Below are 26,397 nucleotides of genomic sequence, written 5' to 3'. Positions count from 1 at the left end.
CTCCACATTATTGTAAAAACAATATCTCTATACTTTTCTGCATTTTTGATTTATGTATGTGAAAGGGAAAATGACTATTGTGGAAGGGATTGTCTCACTTTTAACACCCAATGCTATTTATACTGCTGCTCGTTCAGTCTGTGAGGAATGTTATTACTGACAACAGAGGGTGCATACAAAGTGAGATTCAGTCAACAACAAATATCTGATTGACTTCTGGAGTTGTGAACTGGTTATTGAAGACAAAGCCTTTTTGCCAACGACTATATGATTGGCTGTTTGGTCACTTGAACAGCTTGTGGGTGTGAATGATATAACTAGAAGACTTTGGATCTCTGGAAATGGAGGTAGTGTCTTTCTCTCTGCAGTAAAAAAAAACCTGAAGAAAGTAAATTTATTTTGATTCACTAGTTGTTATAAGATGTGATCTTTAACCAGTAGTTAAGGGACTTTGTAATTTGTGAACTAGAGACTCTGCTGCCTGCAAGGAGATTGAAGATCAGTAAAAGGATCATCTTGACAAATCTTGTGGACAGGGATCATTTTTCCCTCCATCTGTGCTTAATTTCCTCTGTCTGACTGGGTATGTGGAAGCAGTTTTATAAGGGGGTTAAAAGTTTCACGAAGTAGAGTTACATGTTGACAGTTCCAAGGTGTTTACTGTGGCTAGAAACTGTATTCTTAACTACAGAAATTGGTTAGTGCTGTCTGTTTTGTTGGATCTAAAAAAGTAATGTATATTGCAGAACTTAGTATTTTTTTGATAATTTGATAATGGAGAAGAAATTGGTGATGGTGGTTGAAGATCACTATCTCTTTCTCTTATTCAAATGATCATTACTTGATTAGTCTCTGCAGCTTGTCAGTTGAAGCATGGACAATGTCTAGTTCATACTGAAGACTGACTTACATGACTTTGTTGTCGAAGGAATTATGAATGAACCTATAGCATTGTCAGACATTTGCCTTCCTGATTTAATGACAGAAAGGAAATGACTGATGAAAATGCTGAAGAATATTTGGACTTAAGGACATTTTCTGGAATAACAAGTGTTGCAATATCATGGGGTTGTGATGACTGACTAGTAAAAACCATAATTATCATCTTTGTTCCTGGTGTGATTCCAGCCAAGGAAGTGTTTTCATTTTGATCTCCACTAACATTGGTTTTACTAAGATCTTTAAAGGCATGCTTAACTAAGATACAAAGAAGTAATGTTATTTTTCTACATCATTGAGATTGTGTCCATGTCTGGATGAAGACCCATGTTACATTGGAGATGCATTGTTCTGGTGGAACTCGAGCAGAGTGTCTGCAGTTTTTGTGTTGCTTAATGGCCCTTTTGATGTCCTGTACCATAATTTTGCAGGTAGCTAGGAGGAGGTAGATGTGGTTGCAGTTGCATAGATTAGATTCTGCCTTATTGATTTTGTACATTAATGGATGAATACCAGAGGCATATTTGTGTTGAAACAGTTTGACTGGACGCTTGGCTAATTCTGGTGTGAAATTCAGCAAGTTATTTACAAGCCCACTGAAATAGTTTCGCTATTTGCAGTAACCAAATACTGCTTGGGGATAATAAATCATTTCATGATCCTTATTACTAAATAGGTTTGCAACATCTGGTCATGTCTTTGGTAAGAAATCCATGTAAAATTACAATGATATGATCATAACAATGGTCTATTTTAATGTAATTTAAGATAAAATGACCTTTTATTGATTCTTTATCTATTCAAGCTTAAGTTTTCTTTTGTAGTTGAATCAATTGCTATTGTATTGTGCTCTTGCTCCCTGTGACTTTGCTTAGTAAATCACCCCCAAGTGTTTTCATGTTTCCGTTGACTTATGTATGTTGCCCATTTTTCATCTCATTAATGCTTTTTTTAGTGATGCCACCTAAGAAAGTCAGATTTTCTTCATTCTTGTAATCAGATTTATTATGTGTCTTTTGCTGATTATTTTCATAAAGCCCTTCTTTAAGAAACAAACGTTTATTCCAGTCTTGAGGTCTAAAGACACTTGTGCAGTCATGTTATAGAACAGATGTTGAAGGGAGAATTTCTTTGGCATAAACCCTTGAAATATGTGTGCTTATTAAGCTAAGGCAGTTATTGAAATGTGATAATTTGTTGAACATAGTTATTAATAATCAGCTGTACCTTCTACTTCAGTTGAATTGTTAATCCATTTCAAGAGGAAATATGTTTTGTCAAAGTTTTCATCTTCCACTCATCAGGACAATTTGCAACAAATACCAAAGTCAAAAGAAAAGTACAGTTTTTGCTGTATGAGAGGAGAATGCTGATTTGTTGTCAGGTGGATTTAGATTGGTAGAGGCATGGAACATGACCCATATTTTGTTACGCCCGATAAAAGGTCTTTGAAATGTCATAGCCACAAATTCGCGGTAACCAAATACTGTTTGGGGATTATAAATCATTTCATGATCCTTAATACTAAATAGGCTTGCAACGTCTGGTCATGTCTTTGGTAAGAAACCCATGTAAAATTTCAATGATATGATCATAACAGTGGTCTATTTTAATGTAATTTAAGATAAAATGACCTTTTATTGATTCTTTATCTATTTAAAACACAAATGAAATCATGAGTGGCAAAGACAATTAACACAAGATACCTGTGACCATAATTTAATAGAAAGTATACCTACATGATTAGGACTGAAACTTGAGACCTCCTGAGCTGAATGTAGCCAGTGGAGAGTAATATGATCAAGAATCTCTTGACATGCCAGAGAATTAGCAAAAGGTTAATTAAAACCAGAACTTTATTTGAATAAATCTAATTGGAGGGTTTGAACACCATTCCATACAGTTAAAAATGATCTAATTATAAAATACAAGTTTGAGCTTGGATGACCTGTTCCTTCTAATGGGATAAATGTAAGTTTTGACGATGAAAAGCTCAGTTGGCTACATTCCTGCTGCTGATTTGCAAGGTTCCTGTTTTAAATCACATTCCAGGACCTGAGCACAAAAGGCAAGGCTGATACTCTGATGCAGTGCTGTGAATGAGCTGCTAATCTTTCAGGTACCATCTTTTAGATGAGGCATTAGAGTAAAGCCCTGGCTGCCCTTACAAGTGGATATAAAAGGTCCTTGGTACTATTGCGAAGTGGAGCCCATGCATTGAGTATGTGCTTCTACAGGAACTGCTGCCTATGGAATGGAAGTTGTGTTTCAATGGAAAGTTAGCCGTTCTGCAGTCTAACATGGAGAAAAACGTCCTGTTTTAAAAGTGTTGCAACTTCAAATTTTTCAAAAATCACTAACTGAAAATTTTATTCAGTTTTGTGATTCATGCCATCGGAATAATTTTGAGGCAACAGCTAAGATATGTTGTAGATTCACTCATTCTGCCTACTCTAAAGAAATGCAAATATGAAACATTTGAAAAAGTTGTATCTTTGATAGGGTAGAAGTGATTATGAAATGATTTGGTAGAGCAGGTTCCATTTTCCAATGTTGAGGTACTGGACAGATTTAAATTCAAATGTAAACTATTAAGGACAAAATATCGTAGGAACATTTTTATTGAATAAGGAGAACATTTTTGAGGGGAGGGAGTGATTGAAGCAGAAACTATATTAAAATATAAAAATAATTTGGTTAGATGGTTGAAGGAAAGGGATTAGAAGGAAAATATTGCTGGAAAATCACTTAGATTAGGACTACTCACATAGAGGATAAATGCCAGTGTGGACTGTTGCAGTAGAGTTAACTTTTTTTGTTGTTCTAATTTGTGCAGTACTTTGTAAAAGTCTTTAATTCTGAAATCTAAAAACAAATATGAAGAGTGAGTCTTCTGAGATTTGTGTAATGTTGTCATTGTATCAAGAAAGACTTCATTTTGAATCACGAATTTGCTTTCAGCACATTCGAACCAGAAATCTGCTTCAGGGCATCCAGACTACCTGTGCAAATGGCAAGGCCTTTCATACTCTGAGTGTAGCTGGGAGGATGGTGCTCTTATATCCAGAAAGTTTCAGTCACACATCGATGCATATACAAACCGAAATCAATCCAGATGCATCCCCATGAAGGAGTGCAAGGTACTTAAATTTAAATATTTACATTGGTACAAGTAAAACTATTTTGACAAAGCTACCTGATTTAATCTGGGGGAGGTGATGGCCTAGTCATATAGATGTTAGGCTATCAATCCAGAAACTGAACTAATGTGCTGGTGAGCCTGGGTTCGAAACCTGCCACGTCAGATGGTGCAATTTGAATTCGATATAAACTATCCAAAACCTTTGTTGATAGTCAGGATACTCCATGTTGCTCACCAATATCCTTCAGAGAAGGACATCTGCCGTCTTCTCCTCGTCTAGCCCAAATGTGACTCCAAACCCATAGCAATGTGGTTGTCTGTCAACTGACCTCGGAAATGGTGAGGAAGCCACTCGGTTATATCATTGTTATGAAGCCTCAATAAAGAAATCATTGACCTGGGCACCAGAAAACTCAATGGCAGAAATGGTCTTGTTGACTCTGTAAAGTCCTCCTTACTAATATAAGAGAGCTTCTGCCAAAATTGGGAGAGCTGTCTCATCACCTAGTCGAGCAACAGCCTGACATAGTCAGACATTTGGATTCATACCTTACAGAAAATGTCCCAGACACCACCATCACCATCCCTGGAACCCACTGGCAGGACAGACCCACCAAAGGTAGCCGCACATGGTTATACGGTTGACTCTGGACTTCATTAAGTCACCTGGCTTCAGATTAAACATCTGGGTTTCTCCAGTGTCCTGTGTTTATTTCAGCATTTCCAACATCTGAAGTATTTTGTCGTCTTTATAATAATTCTTTAAAGATGATCCCTTGCCTATGTACCGTCAAAGCTTTTAATGTATTTTCTTAATCCAAGTCAGTTTATATGCCTCTCTTTAATTATTTTCTTTGCTTGACTTTAACACCCTGGCTGGAAATTGAACAACTTCATTTACAAACATTATGGTCACCCATTCCTTACAACAATGTTATTCATTTTCTCTTTATTATTACATACCAGTATATCTATAATAACTTGTCCTATAGTTGGTTCTTAAACTGCTCCATAAAACTAATCCTAACACATTGCAGAAACTCATCCTTTATAATTGGTGTTCATTTAGTTTACAGTGTTTGCAAATTGAAATCACCCATGATTACTTTCTTACCTGTGTTACACGTTCCTGTAATCTATTCATTATCCATGTGTATAAGTGTATTTCTTTAAATGAAATATATTTGGTAATTGTGTTTAGTTGGTTTCTCTGATTTCTAGAGTGGACCTTTAATTGGTAGTTTGTAACTTAATATACCAATGATTCCAACAGCTTTTGAGTCTTAAATTTTCTTTTTCTCAGCTAAAGCAGGGCTGTTGATGGTTTTGATTTGTGAATTTAATGCAAGGCCGGTTATGACATTCTGATATCAGAAAACCACTTTGGGCTAAAAATTCACCTATGCAATGAAAAATTGCCCCATTATTTTACCCAGTTAGGTGGAAATGATATTTCTATTGTCAGATATTTGAAGAGCTCTAAATATGCATTTTTTCCAGGAGCAATTTAGGACCTAGAAGCTCTATAAACATCCATATACAAATAGCACAAAGGAGGCTATTCTGTTCATTATAACCTTTTACAGATACAGAGTCATTGATCTGTACAGCATGGAAACAGACCCTTTGGTCCAACTTGTCCAGGCCAACCAGATATCCTAAATTAATCTAGTCACATTTGCCAGCATTTGGCCCATATCCCTTTCCTATTCATATACCCATTCAAAGATCCCTTTTAAATCTCGCAACTGTACCAGCCTCCTCCACCACTCTGGCAGCTCCTTGCAAACATGCAGCACCCTTTGTATGAAAACGTTGCCCCTTAGGTCCCTTTTATATCTTTCCGCTATCACTATAAACCTATGCCCTCTAGTTTTGGTCTCCATCCCAGGAAAAAGACCATGACTAATCAACTTATCTATGCCCCTCATAATTTTATAAACTTCCATAGGTCATCCTTAGCCTCCGACCAGCCTATTCAGCCTCTGCCTATAGTTCATGTCCTTCAACCCTGGCAATATCTTTGTAAATCTTTTCTGAAACCTTTCAAGTTTCACAATATCCTTCCAATAGGAGGGAGACCAGAATTGAACACTGATTCCATGGCCAAACCAATATCCTGTACAGCCCCAACATGACCTCCCAACTCCTAAACTCAATGCATTGACCAATAAAATCAAGCATGCCAAATGCTGCCTTCACTATCCTGTCTGTCTATGACTCTACTTGCAAGTAATTATGAACCTACACTCCACAATCTCTTTGTTCAACAACAATCCCCAGAATTTTACCATTATTTGTATAAGTCCTACCCTGATTTGCCTTTTCAAAATGCAGCACCTCACATTTATCTAGATTAAACTCCATCTGCCACTCCTCGGCCCATCTGATCATGATCCTGTTGTACTCTGAAGTTATCTTTTTTCCTGTCCACCATGCTTCCAATTGTGGTGTCATCTGCAAACCTACTAATTATACCTCCCATATTCACGTCCTCATTTATATAAATGATGAAAAGCAGTGCACCCAGCGCCTATCTTTGTGGCACCCTGCTGGTCATAGGTCTCCAGTCTGAAAGGTGGTGTTGTTGGACCGGGTTAGGGGTTAGAGGGGGCGGTATTGGAGGCAGGAGGGCGATGTTGCTTGGGGGGAGGCGTCGTTGCACGGGGTTTGGGGGCGGGACCTTGTCTATTTAAATGCCCCTAATGATGGCGAATCTACAAATGTGCATGTAGACCGTTCCACGCTCCTACCACTCTGTGTAAAGAAACTATCCCTGCTATCTGTCTGAAATCTACTACCCTACAATTTAAAGCTATGTCCCTCCTGTTAGCCTTCATCATCTGAGGAAAAAGGCTCTCACTATCTAACCCTCTTATTATCTTATATGTCTCTATTGAGTCACCTCTCAACCTTCTCTCCGAAAACAACCTAAGTTCCCTCAGCCTTTCCTTGTAAGGCCTTCCTTCCATCGATTAACCAAATAATCAATTATCTGAACGAAATAGTGCCCTCCCATCATGTTTGCATAATCGAGGTTCCCCGTTTGGAGATTTTTCAATATGTTGCTGATTTATTTCCACATGCTCTTTATCTTCCATGTCTTTCTCCACTGATGCAAAATAATTCATTAGTATCTCCCTCATCTCCTGCGGTTTCACATATAGATGGCATTGTATATTTTCAGACACCCTATTCTGTCCCTAGTTACTCTTTTTTGACTTTAATATATTTATAAAATCCATTTGGATTCTCCTTGACCCTATTTACCAAAGCTATCTTTTTGCCCTCCTGATTTCCCTCTTGGGTATAATCCTACTGCCTTTATACTTTTCTAGGGATTCTACTGTCTATATCTGACATATGCTTGCTTCTTATTCTTGACCAAATTTCTTTTGCCATCCAACATTCCCTACACCTTACATGTTTTACCCTTCACCCTAACAGGAACATACTGTCTCTGAACTGTTGTTATCTCATTTTTGAAGGCTTCCCATCTTCCAGTTCTCTCTATACCGCAAATGTCTGCCCCCAGTCAACTTTTGAAACTACTTGCCTAATACCATCAAAATTGGCCTTCGTCCAATTCATAGCGTTCCAATTCATTCACGACATTACATCGCAGTACAGGCCCTGTGACCCTCAATGTTGTGGAACCAATCTGAAGCCTATCTAACCTACACTATTCCATTTCCAACCAAACATTTATCCAATGACTATTTAAATGCCCTGACAGTTGGTGAGTCTACTCTGAGTAAAGAAACTACCTCTGACATCTCTCCTATATTTAACACCCCTCAATTTTACGCTATGACCCTTTGTGCAAACCATCACCATCAGAGGAAAAAGGCTCTCTCTGTCCACCCTATATAACCCTCTGATTATCTTATATGTCTCAATTAAGTCATCTCTCAATCGTCTCTCTGACGAAAACAGCCTCAAGTCCCTCAACCTTTCCTCATAGGACCTTCCCACCATACAGGCAACATCCCAGTAAGTTACCTCTGAACCCTTTCCAAAGCTTCCACACCCTTCCTATAATGCAGTGACCAGAATTGTACGCAGAGCGGCCGTGCCAGAGTTTTGTACAGCTGCAACATGACCTCGTGATTCTGAAACTCCGTCCCTCTACCATTAAATGCTAACACACCGTATGCCTTCTAAACAATCCTGTCAACCTGGGTGGCTACTTTCAGGGATCTATGTACATGGACACAGAGGTCTGTCTGCTCATCTACACTACCAAGAATCTTACCATTAGCACAGTACTCTTTATTCCTGTTGCTCCTTTTCCACATTAAACTCTAGTTTCCAGCGTTGTAGCTTATTTATGTCCCTCTGTAACCTGCAACATCCTTCAGCACTGTCCACAACTCCACCGACCTTAGTGTCATCCACAAATTTACTACCCTTCCTTCTACGCACTCATCCAGGTCATTTATAAAAATGACAAACAGCAATGGACCCAGCACAGATCACTAGTAACTGAACTCCAGAATTAACGTTTCCCATCAACCACCATTCTGTCGCCTTGAGCTAGCAAATGTCTGACCCAAACCACTAAATCTCCTTCAATCCGATGCCTCCGTATTTTGTGTGATAGCCTAACGTGGGGAACCTTATCAAATGCCTTACTGAAAACCATATACACCGCATCAACTGCTTTGCCCTCATCCACCTGTTTAGTTACCTTCTCAAAGAACTCAACACAAACCTTAGTGAGTCACGACCTACCCTTCACAAAACTGTGTTGACTATCCCTAATCAACTTATTCCTTTTAAAATTCAAATTAAAAATTAAACTTTTAAAATTTTAACTTTTATATCCAGTGTATCCTTTTCTGTCACTACCCTTTTCCAAAGTGCTCCCGCACTGACACCTCAGTTACCTGCTCTGCCTTATTTCCCAAGAAAAGGTCAAGTTTTGTACCTTCTCTAGTAGGTACATCCACATACTGAATCAGAAAATTTTCTTGTACACACTTAACAAATTCCTCTCCGTCCAAGTTCTTAACACTATGTGAGTCCCAATCTGTGTTTGAAAAATTAAATTCCCTGATCATAACCAGCGTATTATTCTTACAGATGACTGATAACTCCTTACAAATTTGTTTCTCAATTTCCTGTGGACTGTTGTGGGGTGGAGTTGGGGGCATGGGGGTTCGATAGTATAATCCCAATAAGGTGATCATCTCTTTCTTATTTCTCAGTTCCACCCAAATAATGCTTCTGGACATATTCCTAGGAATATCCTTTCTCATAATATTAGCCATAATGTTATCTGTAATCCTAAATGACAGTCCCCCTCATCTCTTGTGTCCCTTTCTATCCTTCCTATAGCATCTCTACCCTGGAACATTAAGCTGCCAGTCCTGTCCATCCTAGAGCCACGTCTCTGTAATCGCTATGATATCTAGTCCCATGTTCCTAACCATGCCTGACTTCACCTGCCTTATGTGTTAGGCCTCTTATTTAGTTGTTTTCAGTACTGCTCCTTTGGTATCTGTTCATAACTAGCAATTGATGGTATATAGCAAATCTGCTTCATAGAGCACTGTTTAGTGTTTAATTTTGTTGTTTATGCAGGTTTTAAAGCAAAGACCGAGGTTTGTCACACTAAAGAAGCAGCCAAGCTATATAGGAAGTGCTGATGTGTTGGAACTCCGAGATTATCAATTGAATGGTTTAAATTGGTTGGCACACTCCTGGTGCAAGTAAGTAATTTTGAATCCATGTATGAAATCAAGATAATTTCCACTTTAGGCTTAATGGAAAATTGGACATACTTTTTGTCAGTTATTCAAGGTTTGTGCGAAGATTTTGTCAGTTATGTCACAGTTAAAAGTTTCTGCTAAATACATTTGCATTATAGCAAATGTGAATTTCACATGAATCTGTGACTGAAGTAGAACAAATTCATTGCTTAACTTGCATTGCACAGCATTTACTGAACTTAAGGCTGGTAGTCCAGTAGTTATATTGCTAGAGGTAAAATGTGTTTATCACAGAATAGGAATAGACATTTGAGTAAGAATTTGGTTCTCCATTTGGTTCTAAATTACTGAAAACTACTTTTAAGAATATTTTGACCTGTCATTTTCTTCTCTCATAAATATTTAAAACCTAACCTTAAAATGTTCCAACTAATGCCGACATACCTAAGCAAATTAGCACAATTTGAAGAGCTATGTTATACAGAAAATTATTAGCCTTGTAATTTTGATTGAGGAATATAGCAGTTTTATGGGTGAAGCTAACTTCTGGCAATATTTTTATTAAACTAACACTAACCACAATGAATATTCACTTAAAAGTTTTGAAGCTTAACGTTATTGAAATTTAAAATTCCAAACTCAGTTTAGCTGCTTTGTATTAATTATACATTTAATTGTGTGTAGGTGCTGGGCATTGAGGATTAATCTTCATACCTTTTAAATAGGAGCAGACTGAAGCTGTGCTAGCCAACTTAAGGGGTCAACATTTTTATTTATTTCTGTAAATAAAGCTTATAACATTGACAAAGATTGATTTCAGGTCTATCTTCCTTCACCTGCCTATCTACAAAGTACTCATTATGAAATGTTATCTCTTTATTTGTAATTGTTTCACTTGCTAACATTTCTTGGAATTTTAATCTTAGATCCAAGGGAGACAATTCTGATATAAACTTTTGGCCTGTATTATCCAGAAAAATTACATTAATCATATGCAAATTTAATAGTATTGTGATTTTTTTTTCTTATGAGATTCTGATGAGTTTAGCATGTTACTTATTATACATGTGCAAGATTATTTAATAGTCAAATCTCATAATGTTTTAATTTTGTGAAGTATTTTGAGAATTCCTGACATTTTTACTTGTTTCTATATTATAGCATGTATAGAGATGTTTACAGCACATATGGAAAGAATTCAGCCCTTAATTTATATGCTAACTCACTTAATCCCACTCCTGTACCTTTTCCCCAAGCACTACAATTATTTCTATTCAGATAATAGCCTGCAGATAGCATAACTGAACCTGCCCCACCTTACTCCCCAGCAGTTCCTTACAGATTCTAAACACTAAATTCATGAAAATATTTTTCATCGTCACCTTTGCTTCATTTGTCACTTACTTTTAAATTGATGCTCAGAGGGTCCTTGATTATCCGAACATCAGTTGTCCGAATTTCGGATTATCGGAAGAAGATCTCAAGGTCCCTATAGAAACATTCCATCAAATAGGTGCTTCCAACACTGATCGTGTCTTTTGTTTGCAATGATTAAAAATGAAGATGGCTTACTGAAATGCTGTCGAGAACAGTCCTAGACATCAATGGGAGCCCCAGCACTGTTTCTAAATGACTGACCTGCCCAATCTCTCGCCATAGGTTCCCTGGAGTTACATACAGGGGTGTATCCTAAATATCTCCCAACATTGTCTCCAACAATGCAAAGGTGTCAGAAAGTTGCAGTAAAAATTGTGTGTGGAGCTGCGTGAATGGGGAGCAGACTTAGCAAGTGCTCACTGTGTCAATCCCATTGAACTGATGGCGGGGGGAGGGAGGGAGGAACAGGAGGCTTCAGCAATGCTGGAGGTCCTTCACACACAAGTGTGTGTCTGCTCAGAAACAAACCCTGAGACAGAGAAGGAGCAAGGCAGGCAGAGCGAGGAAAAAGGAAATTTCAGAAAATTCTGATCTCCAGAGGGCAGGCATTGCATCAATTAATCGAATAATCAGTTATCTGCGCAAAATAATGTTCTCCCATCTCGTTCAGATAATCGAGGTTCATTTGTACTTAGGTTCCTTGACCACTCCACCAATGGGAGCACTTTTTTTTCTTCCTTATCCCAAAGTATCATGACTTTAACAATCCTATTAAATCTCCAATAATCTCCAAGGTGAAGAACTCCAGTCTTCTAAATCTATCCACATTCTTGGAATCCCTCATCTATGAAACTATTATCAGAAAATTTTCTGCATCCTTCCTAATACTATCAATTTTTCTGAAGTGTTGTGCCCAGAATTAGATATAATCGGTGCTCCTTTTGTTGTCTTCTGTAAACCTCTCCATCCACATTTACTGCTACTCCTGGCAACTTTGTCAAACTCTTTCTTTAAATCTTACGCATTCCTCAACTATTTTTGTTGTCCACAGTAGATTAAACGTTTTTGAGTATTTGCAGTTTGGAATGTGTAGTTGCTGTGAGTCATGTCATAGTTCTTTACAAGCTATCCATTGCCTATGTATAGTCATGCCTTTTGAAGTATTTTTCTAATTCAGCTCAGTCAATTTGTGCCTCATTTTTTTCATAATTTCCCTTATTCAAATTTATTCAGCTTGCTTCAGAATGAACCACTACACTTTTGAACACAGTGTAAATTTCTATCTTATTGTTGATCACTCATCCCTAAAGGTTATTTTCAATATTGGCAATCAGTCCTTTTTCATTACATAATTCTACATCTAAATTAGCAAACCCTCCATTTGGTTATTCAACATATTGCTCCAGAAAAATATCCCTGTCACACACCATAAATATACCTTCCATAGCTTTAGTGCTCAACTGCACAATCTTTTTGCAGATTGAAGTTAACCTGTGCTACATCTGCTAATTTATACTTTATCCCACACTACCATACTACTTGGTGGCCGATATAACTTCAACCAATGTCTGCTGTTTCAGAGCTTAACCCAAACACATTTCACACATTGTTCTTCCAGTCTGAGATTCTCCCTAAATAATATGTTGATTCCCATCTTGTATTGTCAGCACAACTCCGCCTCCTTGTGTTTCCTTCCTAAATGTCAAATATCCTTGAATATTCAGTGTACAGTCCTGGTCATCATGCAGTCATGTTTCTGCAATCGCAATTATATCATAACCATTTACCTCTAAATGTGAATTTAGACTTAGCAATTTTGTGAATGCTGTGTGCATTCAACAGTGCCCTTAACTTTCTCTCTGCGTCACTCCATGTTGGAGGCATACAATATCCTCAGCTTGCTTTCTTTGTTCTAACTCTCTTGCAGCTTTTCCACTTCCTGTTACCAGCTTAATTCCCTTCCAATTTGAGTTACCTCACAGGTACCCATCGCCCTGATAAACTAGTTTAAACCAACCCCAACAGACACTGGAAGTGTCCGGAGCCGCACAGACCTGAGCTCTGGGCTTTGGAGCTTGAGGAACAGCTCATCTTTCCGCATCCTCAAGGCAAAGGACACCATGGATAACACGTACAGCGAGGTAATCATACCAAAGACTGGAACTGAATAGGCAGAAAGGAAACAGGTAACGACAAGGCTGTCTACAAAAAAAAGAAGTCAGGTAATGCAGGAGTCCCTGCAGGAATCTTCATCTTTACAGGTCCTACTTGCCCCAGTACCAATCCAAATGCCTCAGAAATCTGATACCCTCCCTCCTACGCCGGTTTCCCAACCATGTGTTCAGTTAATCCTCCTGGTCTTATCGCTCACTAGCATTTGATACTGGGAATAAAGCTGAAATCATTGCTTTTGAGGGACTGCTTTTTAATGTTGTTCCTAATTTCCTGAAATAACCTTTCATGACCATGTCCATCTTCCTGCCTATGTCATTAGTACCATTGTGGACCATGACTGGCTTATCTCCCTCCTCCAGGAAGATGCCCACAACCCCTTCTTGATACCTTTGACCCTGCATTAGGCAAGCAGTGCACTATCTTGGAGTCTTGTTTAGCTCTTCCATTCTTCTTTCACCCCCCACGTACAGCTGAGTCATCTGTGATGTTAAGGCCATTGGCTTTGGATGCACTTAGCTGAGATTCATCACGAGTTCAAAAATAGAATACTGATGAGCAAGCAAGAAAGACTTGGGGGACTCCTGCATTACCTGCCTTTTTTTTTTGACAGCCTTGTAGTTACCCGTTTCCTTTCTGCCTTTTCAGTTCCAGTCTTTGGTATGATTACCTCACTGCACATGTTATCCACGTTGTCCTTTGACTTGAGGATGCAGAAAAAAATGAGCTGTTCCTCGAGCTCCAAAACCCAGAGTTCAGGTTTGTGCAGTTCCTGACACTTCCAGTGTCTGTCTGGAACCCTGACTTCACACATACTGCAGGATGTACATTTAGCCATTCTGACCAGCTATCCCATAATTCTGAAATATATTTGTTGCCCTAAGAATAACTCCGAACTTGCCAAGTTGTCGTTTTTCTCAGGAAATGAGAGAAAAAAAGGCGAGAGACTTGAACGCAAATTAAGTACTTAACATTCACTTTAAATACTATAAGTGCTAATCCTACTCACCAGCTGCCTTCCAAACACTCATGATAACAAGCTGCTGTTGTTCTCAGTGCAGGTAGGCCCCTCAATCTACATCTTATTTCCTCTCTGAATCACCTCTCACTTCGGAGACTGTATTTCTTGCAGTAAACCTCCATTTAAAGCACTTTTTCCCCCTAAGCTCTAAATCCCACTGTGGCTTAAATTCCCAGGTACTCATTCTATCATTAGCTCATTCTGGTGAAGTCACTTGCTCTGACTACATGGTTTATTCTCTGTTTTTTGAACAACGTAGTGTGTTGCAATGAATCACTTGATTACTATATCAGAAAGTTAAGAAAACCAACATCTAATTTAGATAAGGAACTGACTGTCATCCAGCTGCCTGTTTAACTAGACTATTTTACCTTATTTAAGAATATTGTTCTAGACCTGATTTGGACTTTTACCTTTGCCCGTCTCCTGAAGACAGGAAATTGCCAAGTGAATAATTAACAACCTTACTTCCTGGATGATCTCAGCAAGAGGTGGTCTGACCCTAATTGGAAACAATTCTTATATCTTGCTGTTCAGATCTGGTGTTGCCTATATGATCCTAGCCACTTATTTATTTGCCTTGGATGCCTATTTTGTTGGTTCTCTGCATTCCTTTTTTTTTCCCTGTTCTCTCTTTTTGCTACCTCTCCTCCTCCTTCATTTCTTTCATTTCAGGATGTAGGCAATTAGAACGTCCCCATTATTCATATTTTGCTCAACTTGTGCATTCCCATTGTATCAAGTTTTCTCTAAAAGTATTCCTCATCTTAATGTCCCTTCTTATCACAACTCTTACTTTTTAAATACTTAAGCTAAAATGAAAAAAAGTGTCATAGTTTAAATAGCTTTCCCTGCATTAAAGTTTTTGACAATTTAGAAAGATGTAAATGAGTTAAGGTATGCTAATTTGCAACAATAATTTACTGCTGTCTTTTTTCACAGGAACAATAGTGTTATCCTTGCTGATGAAATGGGTCTTGGGAAAACCATACAAACCATCTCCTTTCTCAGCTATGTGTTCCACGAGCACCAGCTGTATGGCCCATTCCTATTAGTAGTTCCGCTCTCAACGCTCACTTCCTGGCAACGAGAAATTGAAATGTGGGCGCCTGAAATGAATGTCGTAGTTTACTTGGGGGACATCAGTAGCCGTAATATGGTAACTTGTTATTTGATGTTATGTGTTGCCGCATCTAGCAACTAGATTATTTTTATGCAGCTCAACTTTAGCTGTATATTCAGAAAAGTATAGTCAGTTTAAAACAATGCATTGTCTGAGCTTCTTGCCGTTGAGCAAGAAATCCATTTACTTAATGTAAACTTGAAAGCCAAATCAATGTCAGGTGCGGCATATCTTGTAGCTCTTGTAATTTCTTTCAGCAACAAAAGTAATACAGTGTCTTTACTGAAATATACCAAAGTACTTCACAGGAGCAGTATCAAGCAAAATTTGACATAAATCACATAAGGTGTTGTCAGATTGGAAGTTCTAAGTAGGAATTGAGAGAGTAAAGAGATGCTGAAACATTCAAGGAATAAATTCTGGAGCTTTACTGCTTTGGTAGCTGAAAGCACAACCACTAAAGTTGGATTGATTGATACTGGTAATGAATAGGAGGCCAGAAATAGAGGCAAATGTCTTGGAGGTTTGTTACCTGGATTAACTAAAGAAAATTTAGGTCATGGAGGGATTTGAAAACAGGGATAAAAATTTTAAAACTGAGCCAATGTATGTCGATAAGAACAGAAGTAATGGTGAATAAATTTGGTGAGAGTTAGCATCTAGACAGTAGAATGTTGGATGTCCTCAAGTTTGCAAAGTAGAACGTGGCAGGCTGACCAGGAGTGCTTTGCAACAGTCAAATCTAGAAGTAACAAAGATGTGGATAATTTGGGTTTCTAAAACAGACGTGCTGAGCCAGGACAGATTTGTACACTGTTAAGGCAGTGGAAGATGCAATCTTAAGATTGCATAATTATGTGATCAGAAACTTCTATCTGGGTCATACACTTGAACAGTTTGTTGCAGCCTAAGATAGCTGGGTGGAGTTGGTGACTAAGTCGTGAGAATCAAAGATAATAGCTTCTGTCTAATGTTTAGTTGGAGAAAATTTCTGCTCATCTAGTACAGTGTGTTGGATGGACACAGACAATTTAGAAGCAATAAAGAGTTGGTGGATTGTGTCAGTGCACTGCTGGCAGCTTTTGGATGGTAACATTAAGAGGCTGAGCTGAAAATGTGTTGCTGGAAAAGCGCAGCAGGTCAGGCAGCATCCAAGGAGCAGGAGAATCGACGTTTCGGGCATGAGCCCTTCTTCAGGAATGAGGAGAGTGTGCCAAGCAGGCTAAGATAAAAGGTAGGGAGGAGGGACTTGGGGGGAGGGGCGTTGGAAACGCGATAGGTGGAAGGAGGTTAAGGTGAGGGTGATAGGCTGGAGTGGAGGCGTGGGCGGAGAGGTCAGGAAGAAGATTGCAGGTTAGGAAGGTAGTGCTGAGTTTGAGGGTTGTGACTGAGACAAGGTGGGGGGAGGGGAAATGAACAAACTGGAGAAATCTGAGTTCATCCCTTGTGGTTGGAGGGTTCCTAGGCGGAAGATGAGGCGCTGTTCCTCCAGCTGTCGTGTTGCTATGGTCTGGAGGAAGAGCGCCTCATCTTCCGCCTAGGAACCCTCCAACCACAAGGGATGAACCTAGATTTCTCCAGTTTCCTCATTTCCCCTCCCCCCACCTTGTCTCAGTCCCAACCCTCAAACTCAGTACCACCTTCCTAACCTGCAATCTTCTTCCTGATCTCTCCGCCCACGCCCCCACTCCAGCCTATCACCCTCACCTTAACCTCCTTCCACCTATCGCATTTCCAACGCTCCTCCCTACCTTTTATCTTAGTCTGTTTGGCACACTCTCTTCATTCCTGAAAAAGGGCTCATGCTCGATTCTCCTGCTCCTTGGATGCTGCCTGACCTGCTGTGCTTTTCCAGCAACACATGTTCAGCTCTGATCTCCAGCATCTGCAGTCTTCACTTTCTCCTAGAAAACATTGAGAGGCAGCATATAAATGAGAAATATCTATGAATCCTTGCTGTCATTGCAAGTGACAGATGGTGTAGGAGTAGGAAGATAAACCATTGCAGATGATCCTTTGATAATAACTGGAACTAGATGAGCGTGCTTTAAAGGAGTTTGATGACTTTGGAGGAGAATGTTGCAGTTAGCGGTGCCAAATGCTGTTGTTGCAAAGGGTGAAGAGGGATAGTTTACCTTTGTCACAAGCACAGAGAATGCCACTGATTCTGAGAAGAGTTATCTAGGTGTTGCAGCATGAATAAAGTTCTGGCTGGAGGAATTCAACGATCAAGTCCAATGGAAGACAAACAAAAATGGAAATTGCTGCAGAAAACTCAGCAGGCCTGAGAGCATCTTTGGAAGAAAGCAGAGTCACCATTTCGAGTCCGGTGATCCTTTTGGTTTGAGAAGCAACAATGTGTTCAAGGAATTTGGAGATGAAGAGATAGTTAGCAACGTGTGATTGATCTACAATGACCGGATCAACTTTTTTTTGTTTGTGGAGATAGGTGGCAAACACAGATGTGAAGAAGAGGCGCAAGGGAAGTTGGGTGGGCACCAGTTAAATGGAAGTAAGGTGAGACAACAGGATTTGGCAGGATAAATTCTGAGGGGGCACAAAGAGAGACAGGAGAAAACTCGAGAGATGAGAGTTCAAGTTACAGGATATGTATCTTGGAAGAAATTTGGTCATGTGGGCTATGATGAAGGAGGCAGATAATCTCAGGGGCAAATGTGTTGCTGGTCAAAGCACAGCAGGCCAGGCAGCATCTCAGGAATAGAGAATTCGACGTTTCGAGCATAAGCCCTTCATCAGGAATAAGAGAGAGAGAGCCAAGCAGGCTAAGATAAAAGGTAGGGAGGAGGGACTAGGGGGAGGGGCGATGGAGGTGGGATAGGTGGAAGGAGGTCAAGGTGAGGGTGCAGAGGAGATGACCTGGGGGGTGCAGTGAGAGAGGGACTCACTGAAATCCTTGTAGAGGGAGGAAGAGAGCTTCTTCAAGGAAGGCATCCTTGTAAGAGGATTCGCAGTAGGTTAAAATCTTTGAGTAAAAAATGAGGTCTGCAGATGCTGGAGATCACAGCTGCAAATGTGTTGCTGGTCATTTTGACCAGACCTCATTTTTTACTCGAAGATTTTAACCTACTGCGAATCCTCTTACAAGGATGCCTTCCTTGAAGAAGCTCTCTTCCTCCCTCTACAAGGATTTCAGTGAGTCCCTCTCTCACTGCACCCCCCAGGTCATCTCCTCTGCACCCTCACCTTGACCTCCTTCCACCTATCCCACCTCCATCGCCCCTCCCCCTAGTCCCTCCTCCCTACCTTTTATCTTAGCCTGCTTGGCTCTCTCTCTCTTATTCCTGATGAAGGGCTTATGCTCGAAACGTCGAATTCTCTATTCCTGAGATGCTGCCTGGCCTGCTGTGCTTTGACCAGCAACACATTTGCAGCTGTGATCTCCAGCATCTGCAGACCTCATTTTTTACTCGAAGATAATCTCAGGGACAAAGAATTTCAAGCAATAGGTGTGCAATTTAAGCGTACGATTCGCAGTAGGGTAAAGAAACCAGAAATGGTCATCGGTTTTAGCAGAAGATAGCAGAATCCGATAATGCTTTATGTTAGAACTGGTGCATCATTGCTTAGCCTGTATTTTTGTGTAAAGAAGGTAGTTACTTAATGGAGATTTCAGTAAAAAACACTGCATGTAGTAATTTCCATCTTTGAACATAGAAACATTTTGGTCTGGAAATGGACTTCAATACTTGTCACGCACCAGTAGCCACTTGACAGAGGCAAAATCCCAGGGCGATAAAGGAGATGAAATTTTTCACCCCCTCCAATTGAAACCACTTAAATAGATTACAGTGGCCATTGGTTTTTAACTTTAATAAAAATGTAATTAAAGTATTAGAGAAACTCAGCAGGTGGAGAAGAAACAACAGTAATGCTTTGAGTCCAGTATGGCTCTTTTTCAGAACCACATTACATTAAATTATCCACATCAACTTAATTAAATCATGTATTCTCTGTCCCAATGAAAATCCAGTCCAACTTCATTTTGAAAGTCTCAAGAGTAAACAAACTGCAATCTGATAGCACATTGCAGAGGCTCATTACTATCTGAGAAGTGAATGGCCTATTTTAGCCTGTATTCGTTCTCAAGTAATTTAAACGCGTGCTCCTTAATTCTTGTCAGTGCACAATGATTAAACATGCAGACTTAAGTTTTTTGACTAACATAAATTTGCTTTGATGCCAGATAAGAACATATGAATGGATGCATCCTCAGACTAAACGGTTGAAATTTAATATATTATTAACAACATACGAAATCTTGCTGAAGGACAAGGTGAGTACGTAACCAGCTCTGTAGTTCTTTAATTTCAAGTTGTAATTGTCACAAATATTTTCAATGCAAGTCTCCACTATACCCAACAGTCAAGTATTTTGTAAGGACACTATGTTGCGAACATACTTTTGCATTTGTAGAGATTTTCTCAATTTATATGATTAGCTGATGAAATCAATATGTATAATTATACTAACAATCAAAAAAATCTCAAAGATGATGTTGGGTTCAGAAATTCAGAATATTCAGTCATTCTGGTAGCATCTGTGAAGGGACACCATTTAGAATTTCATGATAACGACCAGAACTGCTTTTTGATTTGAAAAATAATTAAAGCTTGATTTTTAAATATTGCGTTACCATTTGTGTATTGTCAGCACATTTTTAAAATTTCACCTTTCCAGCATTAATAAATGTGAAGTCATCCATTTTGGTAGGAATAACAGCAAAAAGGATTATTATTTGAATGGTAAAAAAATTGCAGCATCCAGCTGTGCAGAGGGACCTGGGTGTCTTTATGCATGAATCACAAAAAGTTGGTCTGCAGATGCAACAGGTAATTAAGAAGGCAAATGGGATTTTGTCTTTCATTGCAAAAGGGATTGAGTTTAAAAGCGGGGAGGTTATGTTGCAGCTGTATGGGGTGCTGATGAGGCCACATCTGGAGCACTGTGTGCAGTATCGATCTCTTTACTTGAGAAAGGATGCACAAAAAAGGGGTGCAGAGGAGGTTGACTCTGAGTTGAGGGGATTGGCTTATGAGGAGAGACTGAGTATTTTCATTGGGATTTAGAAGAATGAGGGTGGGATCTTATATAAACATATATAATTATGAAGGGAATAGATAAGCTACAAGTAAAGAGGATTTTTTCACTAGTGGGTGAAACTAGGGCAAGAGAGCATAGCCACAAAATTAAGGGAAGCAGAGTTAGGGCCAAATTGAGAAAGAACTTCTTCACCCACAGGGTTGTGATTTTGTGGAATTCCCTGCCCAGTGAAGTAGTTGAGACTTCTTCATTGAATGTTTTTAAAGCTAAGATAATTTTTTCAACAATAAAGGAATTAAGGGTTATGGTGAGAGGGTGGGTAAGTGGTACTGAGGTCACAAAAAGATCAGCCATGATCTTACTGAATGGCGGAGTGGTCTCAAAGGGCCAGATAGCCTACTCCTCTCCTGGTTCTTATGTTACGTTCTCAAGAGCAGTTATGGATTGGTAATAATGTGCCATAAATAACTGAAAGAGAACATACTAGAAAAAAGACTGCCTACTAACAATGTAGTTTAATTCATAGATCAGATAGTTGCAATGGAAAAATAGGAAGTCAGATTAGTAAAGAATATTTTTCAGACAGTCCGAATGCAAGACATTACGAGGGCAAGAGAAGCAAATATCCACCTTGAAACCATCTAATTTTGAGTATTGAAATATTTGTTAAGCTTCATTGGGGAAGCATGCTGGAAACCCAGCCCCGCTATTCCTGGAGTATGTATGGAAGGTCAGGATCAGGCAGAGCTGTGAAAACACTGTAAAATAGCTGTTGATCATTGACTGTAATGACCCACAATCTACTAGTTAAATCTCTAACCCCCATATTTGCTCCCCTCTGTATACACAAACAGTGGAAAAAATTGGGTATTACTGCTGGAAGGAAAAACTGGAAAGGTAATTCATTGGTCCTGTTGAGATGATTTTCATGTTGATCAGACACTGTTATCTATCATTTGGATGATTGATTGGTGGATTGCCACCCTTTACAATTATATCGTACCATAATTTAGTGGATTCATTAGTTTTTATGATGCATTATTAGCCCACTGAATAAAAACATCTGCACAGTTGACTGTTGATAAAATCCATCCCAAGATTTTCCAGATAGAGTTTAAAATGTGAAACCTTTAATTAATGTGTGTTTAAAATACTTATAAATGTTATGATTTGTTATTCTATTTCAAGTCATTCCTCGGAGGTGTAAACTGGGCTTTCATTGGAGTAGATGAAGCCCATCGTCTGAAGAATGATGACTCGCTCCTGTATAAAACCATGATTGACTTCAAGTCAAATCACAGGCTACTCATAACTGGGACTCCACTCCAAAACTCACTCAAAGAACTCTGGTCCCTCCTTCACTTCATCATGCCAGAAAAGTAAGTGTAAAGAAGAATTTAGATTTTGGTAATATAGGTGCTAAATTAGGGATAAATTGTGTTACAGTGGGAAGGTTTCATTTCTTTGGGAAAATACTCTCACTCAGTGTCCTGGTCAATTTTATGTTAGCCGCTGTCATGAAAACAGATTTCTGATCATTATCACATTGTTGTTTTGTAGGATGTTACTGAATGCAAACTGGCTGCTTGTCCTAAAACATGCTTCATTTGTTGTAATACAGTTTGAGGCATCGTGTCAGCATAGGGTTTTTCTTTCGTGATTACTTTTTATTTGCCAGGCAATGTTATTTAATTGTATGGAATGTTCAAAGGTGTTTAGATTAGGTAGGTTGGCCAATGCTAAATGCCCATAGTGTTTTGGAATGTGCAGGCTACATGAATTAGTCATGGGAAATGCAAGGTTTCAAGATTGGGTTGGCAGGGGGAGGGATGCTCTTCAGAGGGTCGGAGTGGGCTCGATGGGCTGAATGACCTGCTTCCACACTGTAGAGGATTCGATATTGTGTGCAAGACTGTTACCTTTTCTGACACCAGAATTAAAAGAAGATAAATAATTTGTGCTAACATTTGGTGGCTCATTCTTGACAGCTCCAACTTCTGCAGGCTCTGTATAAAAATAATCCGTATTTCACAAAATTATAGCTACGGAATAAAAGAATTCATCATTGTGAGGCAGAGGCTGCTTTCAACCTAGTGGTCTTGACTGTATTTTGTAGCAATTACAGACATCATTTGAAGTTAGCAACTTAACCATTGAATTTTCAATACAGGTTCTATGCTTTTAATAATCCACATTTTGGATGTAGGTTTGCTCGCTGAACTGGAAGGTTCATTTTTCACATTTCGTCACCGTACTAGGTAACGTCAGTGAGCCTCTGGATGAAGCACTTGTGGCATGGCCTGCTTTTTATTTGTGTTTAGATTTCCTTGAGTCAGTGATGTCATTTCCTGTGGTGATGTAATTTCCTGTTCTTCTCTGGATGGTGAATGGGGGACCCAAGTCAATGTGTTTGTTGATAGAGTTCCTGTTGGAATGCCATGCTTCTAGGAATTCTCTTGAGTGTCTCTGTTTGGCTTGTCCTGGGAAGGGTGTGTTCTCCCAGTCGAAGTGGTGCCCTTCCTCATCTGTATGTAAAAATGAATCTTCCAGCTGAGTGACCAAACCTACATCCAGAACCTCAACCTGAGCTACAAATCTTTTCAAAACTCGCTAATTCAAATTCTGTAATTTCTACCTCTGAAGTGAACCTCTGCAGCTGGATTTTGTTTTGGGCGTGTGATCATAAATAGCCTATGAATTATCGTGATTATATTTCTTAATTTTGACACTTTAAATTGTTGCAGGAATTAATTTTTGAGAAAAGTGTCAATTAATTTTTAGGTGAAAAATTGTTAATTTAAAAACATGTCAGGTGAATGGTTTAACTGACCTCAGCAGTTTGTCAATACTGTAAAACAGCTGTTCAACAATATAAAGATTTTTGAAACTATTAGGCGCATTTACTATTAGATTCAATGCTTGCATTATTTGTATTATCTATTTAATGCTTTGAAGTAGTTTTATTTATCAATAGCTGATCCATGCTACTAAATAAAAGTGCTATTTCTGTTTGTGGGGGAAAAGATTTTCTTCCTGGGAAGTGTTTGAAGAGGAACATGGTAAAGGAAGAGAAGTTGGATACACAAGCCTTCATCGAGAACTTGAGCCATTCTTGCTGCGACGAGTGAAAAAAGATGTTGAAAAGTCTCTACCTGCTAAAGTTGAACAAATCTTGCGAGTAGAGATGAGTGCAGTCCAAAAGCAATATTACAAGTAAGCAACTCCCATGAATATATATGTTCAAACATTTTATTAATAATAGTAAATCAAAATCAATTTGAATTGGCCACAAAAGATTATTGAACATCATTTTTAGAAATTATCTATAAATAATAATTTTCACTAAACTAATGAAAAAGAGCTATTGAGACTTTTAGAGCATATACCCTGCTTTGTGTTCTGCAGAAAGGCATGATGTGTATTTATGTCTTGCCTTTATGAGACTGACAGATTTGCAAAATAAAAGGCAAAAGTATATAAAGGAAGTTCCTGTGGAGATGTATAATACAAAACTCCTCTTGTTAGGCATATTGAATTGATAAATGGTTGCATATGAAACTTGTAACTATTTGATATCAATGTGCCATGGGGTGATATTATGTTTAGAACCATTAAAACTTCTTAAATAATATCTGTATATTAAACCTTGATACCTAATTAATAGTTCAGTTAGTTGGCAGTCCTTACTGTTAATTGATATTATAATGTGATACTAATTGCCAATATTTTTATCTTACAATGCTATAGATGGATTTTAACCAGGAATTATAAAGCCCTGAGCAAAGGGTGTAAAGGCAGCACTTCCGGCTTTCTCAATATCATGATGGAACTTAAAAAATGTTGTAACCACTGCTACCTCATTAAAATTCCAGAAGATAATAATTTCTATAACAGACAGGAGGCCTTACAGGTATGATATGTGAGGTAACCACATATGTGTACATTTATGATCTATTTGTGCATATGGATTAGATTAATTCCAGCACGTGTGGATAATGTTTTAATCTAAGTATTTAAGACTTGACTATTAAACAATTGTGTTGATTTGTTTTTGTTTTATGGGTCAAAAGACTGAATTGATGCCCAAAAAACTCATTCAGATGAGTTTAGAATATCTGTCACATTGCCATTTCTGATACTAGGAAACAATAATAACATAATCAAAAGTTAAATATAACCAATTATGTTTGTAAATGATGGAAGCTGTATATTAATAGAATGTGGGCAGAGTTGGCAAGTCTAGCACTCGTTACATCCCTATTTACACTGAGGTGTGGGCTGCTTTACCAAATCATTATTCGCGAATCACTTTTATGTGTTTAAGTGGTTTACTAAGCTGCTTCAGGACATATGATGGTGTGGGATTCGTGTCAGTTAAAAGGGGCAGGTTTCTGTCCCTGAAGGGTTTGCGTAAGCCAGTCGGATTTTGTTTAAATGCAGTTTGGCAGTTCCACAGTCACTTTTATTTTTACAGATGCTAATTTTTTGTTTCGCAACTTTCAGGTGAGGCAGTATTTTAGTTGTAATGTCACTGGATTGGAAACAATCCAAAGGCCCAGGATAATGGTGTTGAGACTAAAATAGAAATTGCTAGAGCAACTCTCAGCAGGTCCAACAGCATCTGTTGAGAGAAAACAGAGTCAACATTTTTGAGTCCAGTGATACTACTTTAGAACCTGGTTCTGAAGAACTGGACTGGAAATGTTAACTCTGCTTTCTGTCCCCAAATGCTGTTGGACTTGCTGAGTTTCTCCATCAATTTCTGTTTCTGTTTATTGTCTTCAGCATCTACAGTTCTTTGTTTTATTTTAATGTTCTGGCAACTTGGATTAAAATCCTACCTTGGAAGTTGTTGGAATTTAAATTAGATTTATAAATTTGGAAATTAAAGAAAAAGCAAGCTCCTGTAATAGTGACCTTGGTACACAGGTTGAATGTTATAAAAACCCATCTTTTGACGCAGGAACAGAAGTAGACCATTCAGCCCATTGAATCTTCTCAGCCATTCAGTGAGATCATGGGCTGATCTGATCATCCTCAACTCTACGTTCCTGCCTTTTCCCTATAACCCTTGATTCTCTTGCTGATTAAATTTATCCTTGTCCTTTAGGAAGGAAATCAGATTACTGAGGTATAACTCTCAATGAAACCTAAAAGATCATCTTGAAAATTTGCTTATTGATATTCAAAGCAGTGGCATGCATTTTTATGATCAGTTTCATTCTAACTCTTAACAGAGAATATGAGCAAAAATGCAATATCCATTTATGAATTTGAAATTAATGTAATTATAATGTGGCAGACTTTGGTGAGATTAGCCATTGTTTTTGTAGAACATTCAATTGATTGTGTTTACTTATTTATTAAAAGGCATGCAGGTCTCTTGTTTGAATTACTTTGATTTTTTTGTTTTCCTAGCATTTGATCCGTAATAGCGGGAAGCTGATACTGTTGGACAAGTTGCTTTGTCGACTAAAGGAACGAGGCCACAGAGTTCTTATCTTCTCCCAAATGGTTCGGATGCTGGATATTTTAGCAGAATATTTGAAATGCCGACAGTTTTGTTTCCAGGTCAGTATTCCCACTCTGGATTTATAAACTGCTTGGAAACGTTCACACATGAATGTTGATGACAGTACATTTGATCATGCATGCTACTCCTCTTCAGACACGTGGGATTTTGTATCAACAGTAGTAGATCAGAACTAGAGAAAAATCAACTGATAAGTTCCTGCTTGGGGCTAGGTGTGGTATTAGTGATATAGGTGCAAGTGCAGAATCAAAAAAGGATTTCCAAAGAGGGGAATTATTAGCAAATAAAAAAAGCGACTTTTTTTTTGCAGATATT

The 26,397-nt window shown here is 38.6% G+C and overlaps 1 protein-coding gene across 3 annotated transcripts in view; it reads left to right on the top strand.

The window, feature by feature from the left end:
* The window catches only part of chd1 (chromodomain helicase DNA binding protein 1), a 196,167-nt gene that overhangs the window by 109,192 nt on the left and 60,578 nt on the right, over positions 1-26,397 (top strand). For all 3 annotated transcript variants that reach the window (XM_060836961.1, XM_060836967.1, XM_060836952.1), the window contains exons 10-17: positions 3,901-4,079; positions 9,668-9,795; positions 15,308-15,524; positions 19,693-19,782; positions 21,738-21,928; positions 23,574-23,762; positions 24,297-24,459; positions 25,968-26,120. In XM_060836961.1, coding sequence (XP_060692944.1) covers positions 3,901-4,079; positions 9,668-9,795; positions 15,308-15,524; positions 19,693-19,782; positions 21,738-21,928; positions 23,574-23,762; positions 24,297-24,459; positions 25,968-26,120 — 1,310 coding nt within the window. The remainder of the gene's footprint in view (positions 1-3,900; positions 4,080-9,667; positions 9,796-15,307; positions 15,525-19,692; positions 19,783-21,737; positions 21,929-23,573; positions 23,763-24,296; positions 24,460-25,967; positions 26,121-26,397) is intronic.

The sequence above is a fragment of the Hemiscyllium ocellatum genome, chromosome 2, assembly GCF_020745735.1.
Source record: "Hemiscyllium ocellatum isolate sHemOce1 chromosome 2, sHemOce1.pat.X.cur, whole genome shotgun sequence".
Taxonomy (NCBI): Eukaryota; Metazoa; Chordata; class Chondrichthyes; order Orectolobiformes; family Hemiscylliidae; genus Hemiscyllium; species Hemiscyllium ocellatum.
This window is presented reverse-complemented; position numbering and strand designations above follow the sequence as displayed.